General features: G+C 43.6%; 1 protein-coding gene across 11 annotated transcripts in view; it reads left to right on the top strand.

Moving 5' to 3' along the window:
- LOC117488819 (receptor-type tyrosine-protein phosphatase S-like) overlaps positions 1 to 12,043 on the top strand; it is a 69,965-nt gene that overhangs the window by 48,825 nt on the left and 9,097 nt on the right. For 10 of the 11 annotated variants that reach the window (XM_034137937.1, XM_034137946.1, XM_034137941.1 and 7 more), the window contains 11 exons: positions 4,048 to 4,142; positions 4,746 to 4,999; positions 5,234 to 5,321; positions 5,541 to 5,759; positions 6,563 to 6,720; positions 7,254 to 7,265; positions 7,498 to 7,616; positions 9,187 to 9,284; positions 9,546 to 9,669; positions 10,122 to 10,297; positions 10,903 to 11,022. In XM_034137937.1, coding sequence (XP_033993828.1) covers positions 4,048 to 4,142; positions 4,746 to 4,999; positions 5,234 to 5,321; positions 5,541 to 5,759; positions 6,563 to 6,720; positions 7,254 to 7,265; positions 7,498 to 7,616; positions 9,187 to 9,284; positions 9,546 to 9,669; positions 10,122 to 10,297; positions 10,903 to 11,022 — 1,463 coding nt within the window. Of the gene's footprint in view, positions 1 to 1,331; positions 1,650 to 1,758; positions 1,953 to 2,345; positions 2,464 to 2,649; positions 3,301 to 4,047; positions 4,143 to 4,745; positions 5,000 to 5,233; positions 5,322 to 5,540; positions 5,760 to 6,562; positions 6,721 to 7,253; positions 7,266 to 7,497; positions 7,617 to 9,186; positions 9,285 to 9,545; positions 9,670 to 10,121; positions 10,298 to 10,902; positions 11,023 to 12,043 lie in introns of all 11 variants that reach the window. The other variant, XM_034137945.1, reaches the window with a different exon arrangement.

Genomic DNA, 12,043 nt, shown 5'->3' with positions numbered 1-12,043 from the left:
CTGACATATCGAGGCATTTCATATCTTCCAACAAGAAGAAAATGCAGAGAAAAATTGAGATACAAGAGAAAGAATACATTAAGTCGAGAAAAAAGGAAGCCCTTCAGTTCATGGTGGCTCTCGCCTCAGCGGTAAGTTTTTGGCAAGTATTAACAATCACTTACAGACACACAGATTCATACTGGGTGTTCACAATCGGTACAAATAGAGCTAAACACTTTTAGCGGGTCTCTTTTCACCCCCAAAAAGAAAGAGACCTATAGTTGGAAAGGGAAGGTGCCAGATAAGCAGACTATTTCATGCAGCAGAATTCATTTCCCTGGGAGGTTATGTGCGCTTTGTTATCGCCAAGCTTTGGTGCACATCTAGATTGTCCCCCGAGGCTAACAGAACAGTGGCTGTACGGCTGAGTGGATAGATACTTGAACCTGTCAGCTATGACTATTACACTCCCACACATACACACATGCTATACACTCCCAGACACACACAAGACTGTGCTCAGCGCTGTGTGGTTCTGTGCGCTCGCTCTATAAGTAACATTATATAGGGTGAGTGATACCCACAGTTCAGATCTGTGATGATAAAGGTGTGTGATTCTTGGCTTCCTTTCTGTACTTGTTTGTAACAGTAAATATCCTAGCCTACTTCTGATTCAATTATTGTCCGCAATTTATCATTCTTACCTGACTTTCAATATCCGAGTGCCTTTCTCTCCCAGGCTCCTGGTCTTTTTCGTTTTTCTTTTCTAAACCTGCCTCCTAAATCCTTTCAGCGCTGTATGAGATCTGTTTTAGTTTTTTTTTTTTCTTCCTTTTGTAAAGCCCAAAACCTTCTCCTAGTCAGCAGTGGAAAGTCTCAAACCACTCTATTACCCCGAGGACTCAGGGATTATGCCACCATGGGGGGGCTGATGTTGTGAATTGTGTGTATTTGTCTGTTCTCCTTTTCACTGAGCTTAACATCCTCACTTCAGAAAGAAAGACTTATCTGTTTGATTCACAAATCTGAGTTCCTTTTCTTCTACTTGCTATGGCTAAAGGATCAAATATAATCATCGGGTATCGGATGCACATTTTCCTTGGGTATAATTAAGTTGTCCACTCAGGGTCGATACTGGTGTCTCTGGTTTATTTCATTAGTCTCTTAGTCTAACATTATGCTTTTACATTATGTGGTTGCTTCCATTTTGTGCCTCTCTTGTTTCCCCGGCATAACAGTTCACCTTAGTTTTTATTGTTTCCATTTTTATCCTTATCTCTTGCTTTTTCAACCCCATTCTCTTGGGTCTTTCCTAAACTCTTTACCCTCCTCGCCCCTTGTCCAATCAGAGCCCTCAGCAGCACCTGAGGGTGTGTCCTGCGAGAGTGCCAGCTCCAGCTCGCTGAGAGTTAGTTGGAGGCCGCCTCCAATGGAGGGTCACAATGGAGAGTTGGCAGGTTATGAGCTGAGATACCAGAGGGTTTCTGGGGCAGGAGGCGGAGGTCAGGGCCAGGAGGGGAAGGGGCTTCCTATCCCCGCCCTGCAGGGGGAGACAGTGCTAGAGGGGCTGGAGAAATGGAGCTGGTACAACATCTCCATGGCAGCCTTCACTGCAGAGGGGACTGGACCCAAAAGCCTCGCTGTGATCTGCAGAACTAATGAGGACGGTAAGAGTGTGAGCCATAGATCAGACCTAAACAGTATTGATTGTGTAGTTGATTATTTACTGGCTCGACTGTTGGTCACTTCATTCATTCTGCATTTGTGTGTGCTTAGTTCCTGGTGCAGCCCCTCGTCAGGTGGACCTCCAGCCGCTCAACTCCACAGCGATCAGAGCCACTTGGAGGTCTGTGTTGCCACGGTTACGGCAAGGCCAAATCCGTGGCTACCAAGTTCATTTCGGCCGTGCTGAGAGCGGTGAATCACGAAACCTTCCCCGCATTAAAGACCTCTTATTGGACGAGTCCCAGGTGAAGTCATAACTGAATTAATTAAATATTTTAATTTATTATATAATTTAACATTCTCCCTCACACCTTTTTGTTTTCTGTCCTTTGACTCACTCCCTCTCTCATCCGTCTTGGCTGCCTGCTGGGTGTGTCTCATCTGTTGGATAAGATGGAGGAGGATGACTCGACTCAATATGTGAGTGCAGACAACCCATCGGCTCTTTATTATGAATGAATGCACTATTATAGCGCAATGCATCCAATACATTACACAGAGACAATTTGACCACTGGAGATTTGTTTAGCCAATGCATAACTATAAAGAAAGTGAAGCAAGAGGTCTGTGTGTTGTCTCATATTAAAAGTAATAAGTTGCCAGTATTTAATAGTTCTGTTATGTGTGTTCCCCCACAGGAGCTCATTTTAGAAAGTCTGAAAGCAGAGACTTTCTACTCCATCTCGGTGGCAGCGTACACCACCAAAGGGGATGGAGCGCACAGCAAAGCAAAGCTGGTGCAGACCCTGGGGATTGGTAAGCATATGCCAAGTATACAGTTCAGTGCAATTGATTGAGTAACGCACTGTACTTAAAATCCTCCATTAAGCTGTACCAGCAGGCAGTAAATAAACAGCTAAATCAATTCGAATTCTTCCACAACATTTTACATGATCTACGTTTTATATATACATTACAATTTGTTGTTGTTGTTGTTTGCAGTGCCCGGCTCCCCCTCCCTTTGGGTGCATCCAGGATCTGGTCCGTCAGTGGTGGTGCGGTGGGCTCCTCCAGTGGAGTGCTCTGATAGCCGGGGGGCTCCGCTGGAAATCAGGGGTTACCGCCTGCAGTTTGGCCTAAAGAATACTTCCTTAGACACCACAGTGAATTTCACAAATCGCGAGAGAAACGTCACTATCAGAAACCTCTCCCCGGGGTCCTCCTACGTCTTTCTTCTCTCTGCTAAGAGCCGAGCAGGATACGGAGACGTAGTGCAGCAGGAGATAAAAGTTCCCATGTTCCCACCCTTGGGATACCCAAAAATAATTGACTTTGTTAATGCCACTTGCTGCTCCCTCCAGTTCTCCTGGTTGCCCCTTGCCCAGGAAGAGTGCAATGGTGACATCACAGAGTACACCTTATCGTACAGAGAAGCCACGGCCCCCAAACCCTCTGCCGACCCCGGCCCGTCAGCAGTACCAGCCCCTACTGCCCCCCCTTGGCTGATCACGCTGCCAGCGAGTGAATTCCGCTTCACCATCCTGGGCCTCAATCACAGCACAGCCTACGTGGTGCAGCTAAGAGCCCACAACAAGGCGGGGCCAGGCCCCTTCAGCCCACCTCTGGTGAGCCGAACCCTGGCCTTTGAAACAGGTAGGGCTGGCCTCAGGCCTAAGCACTGGTTCAGCTTCACATCTCCGCTCCCTTTACTGTGGATTTCACTACAAACCACTAAACTAAATGAAGTCTGGGCCAGTTCTTACAGGTTGGCCATTCACCTGTGAACCTCGGAGAGGCCGAGAACTGCAAAGTCCAGGGGAACACGACTACTCCCCCCCCCAATCTCCTCCACTCACTCACTTATACCTTCATCACCTACCCTTCACCACCAGTGGAAGCAGGCTGAATGTTAATGGATGTTTGCTTCAAGAGCACTGCTTATCACAAACCCTCAGGTAAAAGTCAATGCAGGACTTGATATACAGCTTCTTTTTTGGAAGGTAAGTGTTCAGTCTGAATTCAGGGGGGAAACTGGTCTGGTGCTGTATCTGCAGGTAAGCTTCTTTTTTATCTGATAGACCTCCACTTCCACCTTTTCCAAAGCCTTTGCTGACATGCTGAATCTGAGTCTAACAAACACAACCTTACACTCTGAGAATGTGGCATGTCACATTACTCTGTCTGAATGTTATTTCTACTGTAACTCTTACCATTCACTCTCCTCATCACCTGCCCATTCTCCTTACCATCATGCAATGCATACTTCTCCGAGTAACACATCTGACTGACATTTACATTTTTACAGGTTTGCAGTAGGAAAGCAGCGGGGGGGATGCTGGTTTAAATAAAATGCTTCATCATGTGTGACGCCGTTTTTCTTGGTTCTCCTTCCTTCCCCAGATGTGCCGAGGAATTTTTCCGTCAATCTGGCCACTAAGACCAGTGTTCTGCTGACCTGGGAGTTTCCAGAGAGCAGCAACCCCTATCGCTTTACGGTATGTCGATGGCGTGTGCATGTACCTGTGTGGTGCCGTATGTCTAAGATTATGTTTTAATAAATTATAAATACCGTAATATCTTTGGATACTGTCGGTTAAAATACCTCACAATATTATAGATTTGAACAATACCTTGAACTTGAACAATACCCGCAACTGTGGAAGTGTTTTTTTACCACCCGTTGTTTTACCTGTGGGGGGCTGGCTTTATGCAGAATTTAAGAACAATGAAAAGTAACATTGAAATAAACATGTATTATACTAAAATATGACAACTAGTACCTGCAAAACTCACACTTTAACACATTAAATTCCAGTCTTTGTGCTTAGCCAAGCCTAGACATGTGCGGTACATATTTTCTCATCCAACTCCAAGATTTTCTAATAACCATATCTCCCAAAAATGTCAATCATGGTTAAGGTGGGGGAATTTGACAGTGCAAAATTGTTTTACATCCTTGAGACTTTAAAATAGAAATTGAAAATAGGTTAATTTCCAGGATAAACTGATACAAATGTACAGTCTATAAACATACAGTACATTATACAAACAGCCATATTTGCCTTTACCTATTGTTCTCACCTTCTCCCTTCCTCCAGGTGGAGTATAACAGACAGAAGATGGAGGTGGACGCTCGTCTGAAAAAGGCTGTCATCCCAAACCTTCAGCCTGACACGAGCTACGACTTTAAGATCACGGCTCCGGAGGGAAACATGGGCGGCCTTCGCCATCGCATCTCCGCCAAGACTTCCCCACCAATTACTATCCGCCGCCCTGAAATTGACCACACCCGTGACACCGAGACCACCGTCACCATAATCCTGCCGTCGCTGGAGAATCGCTCCCCCGTCAAGTAAGATAGAGTTAAAGATGTTGGTATAAAAAAAGTTGGCCTTCCTAGACTTGCTGCACTCAGGTCAGATGATATCTAAAGGTGTGGGGCATGATGATAACACCACATAACCTATCCGACAAGATGTTGAAAATACAGTCTTTATTGTCAAGACCTCGTGAAAGTAGTTAGACATGTTTCCTTTTGTACCAGTGCACCTGGTGTTATGTTGTTTTTCCTCCTCTGCACCCACAGGAACGTGTATGTTGTCGTGGTTCCACTGAGGAGAGCCCGCGGCGTCATCAGACACCTCAAGAGTCCAGATGAAATGGACCTAGAGGAGGTGAGAACCACAACAATGACAGCACCCTCTGATGTATATTCCTGGGAGAAGGAAAAGACCCATAAACTCACACACAATAAGATTTGATGAGGATTCTGGCAGCAATTACCCTTTCTGATTCCATATCAGTGTTTAAACATTAGTCATTGGTATTGGAACGTCTCATTTTTCCTGTTTGTGTCTTCCCCTCACTCTGTTTCTCCTCTCGCCATCTCTCAGCTGTTAAAAGACATCAGTCAAAAGCAGAAAGATTCTCGGCAGCAGAAGCAGGTGGACCTGCGGCGGGCTTACATAACGGCCCGTTTCACACCTGCCACGCTGCCGGCCTTCTTCACCCTGGGGGACCAGCTGGACTACGGGGGCTTTGAGAACCGAGCTCTGGAGGCGGGGCAGGAGTACGTCTTCTTCATCCTGGCCGAGCTCAACTCCACAACGGGGGTACGAGAGCCACCGTTTCACTTCTCCTTTGCTTCTGCGTTTATAACCACTCCCTCATTCCTCGCTGCCTGTGTTTTTCTGCTGCAGGCTGTCACTATACATTCTAATCAATACGGCCTCGCTGCTAAAACAATAAAATGCACGTCAGTCAAAGTGTTGTAAGCAAAAGGCAATAACCTTCACGTACTTCCATCACCTCTGCTAATAAAGAGTGAGTGTACCTACTGTGGCAGTGGAAGAGATATTGCCTTGTGCACTGCACTGGACCGTATATATGTGCATTTGAATTTAAAACAATTGTAAATATATGACTTGAATTAGGATAGATTTTATTTTGTATTAGATGTGTTTTATTTTTAAGACTTAGCCTAGGGGAGGCTCTTCAAAAGTCCGTTAGAACTAATAAAAATGCACTTTATTCAGTTTATTGCAGTTATATATACTGTGAGTAAGATCAGGTGGATCCTTTTTTGTGTCGTCTAAAATGCAGAGACAGCGAATATTATCTCACATGCACATAAAACCAGTCGTGCAGCAGCCTGGTCACAATGACAGGAATGTCCTCTCAATCTAATGCAATCGAGTGCAACGGCTCATTACTGAGGTGCAGGGTTACGCTTTGTAAAGACTTGGAGAAAGAGCTATGGCACTGATGCTTTTCAAGGCTATTGTGTGTTTAGTTTTTGCAATTATAATTTTTTTGTGCCATGCCCTCATGTTCGTTTTTCCAATGAGATAAAAAAAAATAAACACTTTTCCAGTTTCTTGTTTTTCTGACTATATGCCTGTGTGTTTGTTTACAGAAAATGTACGTGGCGAGCCCCTACACAGACCCTGTGATTGCCCCAGATTCAGACCCCCAGCCCCTCGATGCAGGCGACGGTCTGATCTGGGTGGTTGGACCCGTCCTGGCTGTGGTCTTCATCATCTGCATTGTCATTGCTATCCTCCTTTACAAAAAGTGAGTGGGAAGTGATTCTCCCCGAGCCCATATTTACCCTGAATGTAATATATACTTTCAAGGGTAAAAAGATAAATAAGTTCTATCAAGCTTCGACTTAACAGACAATGTGTTTTAGTACTGTAAGACCAATTAATTCTTAGTTGTCTGTTGGGAGTATTTTTTACAATAATTAAAACACATTTAATATTTCAGCCTTTTCTTTTAAGATTCATTACCTTTCTATCTTCCATGCTTTGGGCTCACATTCTGTAAGCAACTCCTGCTGATATCCGGGATTGTTTAATGTTTGACTATCCTCCCACAAATGCTCAACTCTTAGCCGTATATTTATGAAATTTGTTCCAATTACGAAGTTTGTTCTCCCTACGAAACAGTCTGACCCTGCTTTAGTCCTTAGATATCTGCTGCATGCCATCAAGCGTTTTGAATACTAATGGAACATATTGATTTTCCTCTCTAACAATCTGTCTGTTTCCTTCCTTTTCTCCCCCTAATTATTCTTTCCCTTGCTCCTGTTTCACTGGAAGCAGCAAACCTGACAGGTAAGATTAAACCAATGTCAAGCTCTTTGTTCATTTTAACCCACAGCAATTACATGATACCAGATGCTGTACGGGGAACTTGTACAAAGCTGTGAAACACCATTTTTATTAATGCACTATTTACTCAATCCAAGTAGCCATGCTAATGATGTGTCACAAGTCAGTCTGTTTTTTTTCTCCTTGGTTGTTTGTATCTACTAATTGCTCTTTTGACTAAATGCTGTTTGAGCAGCAAGCGCAAGGACTCTGAACCCGGTACCAAGAGACTTTTGGAGAACGAAGATGGAACGAGGATAGCCCATCACCCGACAGACCCCGTGGAGATGAGACGCATCAACTTCCAGACTCCAGGTATGAAAAAACACTTCGTAATTGCATACTAAAATGTACTTCCGATTGCTCATCAATTGACGATGAAATATTCATGCCACTATTTTTAACTTTGGTAAGATTATGCAGACAAGATTGTGAAGGTGCATCACAACCCACCTGGCAGCTTCCAGTCATTTCTAGAATCAAAATGTCCGCTGCCCAGGTATTGCAGTCAGTGCTTACGGCTGAGTCATAACGGTGTGACAAAATCAGATCATCTCCTCTCGCCCACAGTCCACATGCCAGGCTGCAGATAACACATCAGAACACACAGATATCTGTCTTATCACTCCCAAATTAAACGGTCAAAATTATATATCAAAAGGTGAGTTGCTGGTTAACTGTGATAATTCATAAAGGAATTAATTCTGTTCTCTCTGGCTCACCAACTTAAACCCTGCTGTGATGTAACTACAGGCATTTGGCCGCTGCCCACCTCCTACAGAGCGAGATCTAACAAAACAGCTGCTTTGGTCCAGGCATCAGGCGGATGATGCTTTACTTTCTCTCCTTCCTTTAAATTAACAGCATCCAAAAACACATGGCCTGGAGGGATTGAATGACAGTATTTTCCATATTGTCACGAGTGCAGTTCATAAATAAGTCGGTGTTGAAAAGGTAGCAAGATGTGTCATCGTGAAGAAAGGTTTTACCTTGCAAGCTTTCTCATTTAATCCATAGTTTAAGGTGGAGTTTTTTTTAACGTGTTCGTGGGAAGCGAAGTAAAACCCACAGAACAAAGCGCTTCAGCTCGTCTCTTCGATCATATGATTGTTTTACTCTCATGTGGCAGAATAACTGAAGCTCCCACTTCTTCTCTCCTGAGATTTGTGAGATGCTCAACAAAGATGAAACTTGTCTCAAACCTAACCAGCTGATGCTATCTGAGGTCGTTTTGGTCGTGACAGGAGCATTTTGTCGTGATAACTTGTGGGTGCTGCAGTGCCATGCTGGCGGAAAAAAATAACCGTTGATACGGCATGAGCCTGTTATTAATAGCTGTAGCAGCAGAATATCTTAAATGCTTTTCATAGTGTATCGACATGGATTACAATTCAAGACACATGGAGAGCGCATTCTGACTGAGATAGATTGTTTATTGTGTACAAAGCAGTGTTTCTCTTTGATTTGCTGTTGTAACTATTTTCCTTTTGAATGGACAATAGATCGCAAAAGCTCCACTTTTCACACTCCAGCTGTGAACAGAAACGGATGTACGAGGCATAGGTTGCTCCCTTTGAGTGTGTATGTGGGTGTACGTTTGTGCAACCCTCCTAATTAGTGTTCTGTCTGTGTTTGTTTTCTCTGAATCGTTGCTCCTCTGATCACAGAGAAAGCAATTTATCAAAGAAAAACAATTTACAAACAAACAAGACTCGCCTGACTTTGTCCTCGCACATGGATCAAAATTGATTTTCTGCCTCAGCGTGTTCCTTAATGATATGTGAAGTTCTCTGATTGTATTATTATCTGCACTTCTTTGCATATGAGTGATGTTGACCTGCAGTAATTTAGGGTAACTCAGCGTGTGACTGTTGTTGTCACGCAGGAATGATGAGCCACCCCACCATCCCCATCAACGAGCTGGCCGAGCACATTGAGGTGCTGAAAGCCAACGACAACCTGCGCCTCTCCCAGGAGTACGAGGTAAAAAAACGGGATTTTTCCATAAGAATGAATATGTATCCTCATTGTTTAAAGATGTTAAGCCTGTTAAGCCTTCGCTTCATAAAGCAACCTTATTTAACATTTCCATCTATGCGTGCAGATTATATGTTCATGATTTATTCAGCTCTGCAATTTGTTGCTGTAACTTGCCTACATCACAGAACGCTCTTTCCATTATCCTCAAGTACACTACTCAATATGCCACTCTCTTAATGTGTATTTGCTGCTGCTTTTTCTTAGTCCATCGACCCTAGTCAGCAGTTCACCTGGGAGCATTCAAACCTGGAGGTCAACAAGCCCAAAAACCGCTACGCTAACGTCATAGCGTACGACCACACCAGAGTCATCTTGGCTCCCCTAGAAGGTGAGGATTAGCTGAAAAATAAGATGTTTAGATATAGACATGTGAGAGTGGGAGTACGGATGTGTTTAAAGGGTTGAAAGCAAAGAGAGGTGGGAGAGGGAGAACTGCATGATGGATGAAATGTGAAATTGCAAACAGTGCTCAGGACTAGCTGTGTGCAGTGGCATGAGACTGACAAACAGTGCCAGTGCATTCAAGTGCAGCCAGCACTCCTCCAGAACAAGAAGGGGGGGAATGGATTTGATCTTCAGCTCATGAATTTACACAGACAGAGTGTCGTTTGTTTGTTGTCGTCCGCTAGTCACCTAGCAGCCGTCTGTCGTAAGGCGCGGCTGCCAGATACAAACAAGTTTTGTTAGGCTGTTTGATGTCATACACGCAGGTTAATTTATTATGTTGCTTATGCAGATGCAGTTTAGCATCAGAGCCTTACAAGTGTCTCGTCTGCGCAGGTATCCTGGGGAGCGACTACATCAACGCCAACTACATTGATGGCTACAGGAAACAGAATGCCTACATCGCTACACAGGGGCCACTGGCGGAGACGTTCGGGGACTTTTGGAGGAAGGTGTGGGAGCAGCGGGCCGCCTCTGTGGTCATGATGACGCGCCTCGAGGAGAAGTCACGGGTAGGAAGTCCAACCTCCACACACTGACCCCCAATACACATATTAGATTACCCGTAATTTATAGTTTAGCCTGTTTGCTTTACAAATGTAATTAAACCTTTAAGGCAAGGCAAGGCAAGTTTATTTATATAGCACCTTTCAAGGCAATTCAAAGTGCTTTACAAAAATGAAAGACATTAAGAGCATGAAGAAACATATTATAAAATGGCATTTCAAAACACTCATTTAAAGGTGGGGTAGGTAATTTTGGAGAAACCAGCTCGAGATCGCTAGAATTTGAAAATACACAGCAGGAAAGAATCTGCCACTTCCTGTAGTACATATGCCAGGCCTGTAGATGGTGCTGTTCTCACAGAATCAGCCCTTGCAAAAACAGAGCTAACATTTTTCAAATTGAGCGAAATGAGGCATGGCTAAAATGCATGATCTGTTTGGTATTTTGAAAAAAAAAAAGTATAAATATGCCTTATATAGGTATGGTCCTACACTATATTATTCAAATATAGCATGATAGGTCCACTTTAAATATAGGGAAACAGATTTTTGTAATTCAGTCTGAAAACCATAATAGTTATAATGATGATGCTTTTCCATTACCCGTGCAGATAAAGTGTGACCAGTACTGGCCGAGTCGCGGCACAGAGACGTACGGGACGATCCAAGTCACCCTGCTGGACACAATGGAGCTGGCCACATTCTGTGTGCGCACCCTTTCCCTGCACAAGGTAAAATGATTGCCCTCTTTTCTTGCTCGCTCTCCATCTGAATCCACCCCTTGACTCACCGCTCTGCCCTTTCCTCTAGTAATTACTGTCATTGAAAACTGCTTTGATGTCTTGAATTGACCGTTCGGAACCTGGAGTAATTACGAATTTCCACTGTCACTTGCCGAGTCGCGCATGTGAACACACGGAGGAGGACAGATTATTCTCGGCTTCATGGAGTGTTCAAACCAGGCCAGCCCCGCTGTGTCAGACGCTGAGATTTGATCACTGTTGGAAGCAGAGCACTTTCTTATAGCGCAGGACTAATCTAGGACCGGCAGACTAGCCTGTCTCTGTGGCCTACTTACAAATACAGAAACTGGGCCAACTTTCGCTTCCAAGTGTTGCACAGCCTCTCCAAATGTTGTGATGTGTTATCAAACGTCCAGCTACGAGATCTGTCATAGAGTGGAGAATAACACACATGCAATATTTACTTATCCTAGTATTATTCCTGTCTGTTGTGTATATTTTGCACAATGTAAGAATATTTGGGGTCTTCAAACTGCATTATCTAAAACTATTTTATACAGTGTGTGTAGGAATCATTATGATTGCATTAATTAAAAAGCTTCTTGGATATATATTTTTTATTTTAGTTTAGTATATAAATGTATATGACAGTGAGAGCGCATATTGACAGTGCAACATTTCTTCTTAGCAAGAAAGGCTTATTTTCATTTCGTCCACAGGCAGGCAATAGTTAAAAGCACAGACGTTATAAATAAAAGCATAACAAATCAATCAAAAACAGTCCTGGCTTCTATGATTGGCAATAACTACATCATCATAACTGATGGAGATATATCTGAGAAACTGAGCTCAAACCAATTGGAAATGTTGTCATTTCCCTTCAATTACTGAATACGTTTAATATTAGAACATTCAATAATGCATAAAGTGAAACATCTAACACATGCACATGTTCAGACAAATGTGTCTTCAGTGACTGTAAAGCCAATTTCTTTGCTTGTGTCTTATT

This window comes from Trematomus bernacchii, unplaced genomic scaffold (assembly GCF_902827165.1).
Source record: "Trematomus bernacchii unplaced genomic scaffold, fTreBer1.1, whole genome shotgun sequence".
Lineage (NCBI taxonomy): Eukaryota > Metazoa > Chordata > Actinopteri > Perciformes > Nototheniidae > Trematomus > Trematomus bernacchii.
This window is presented reverse-complemented; position numbering and strand designations above follow the sequence as displayed.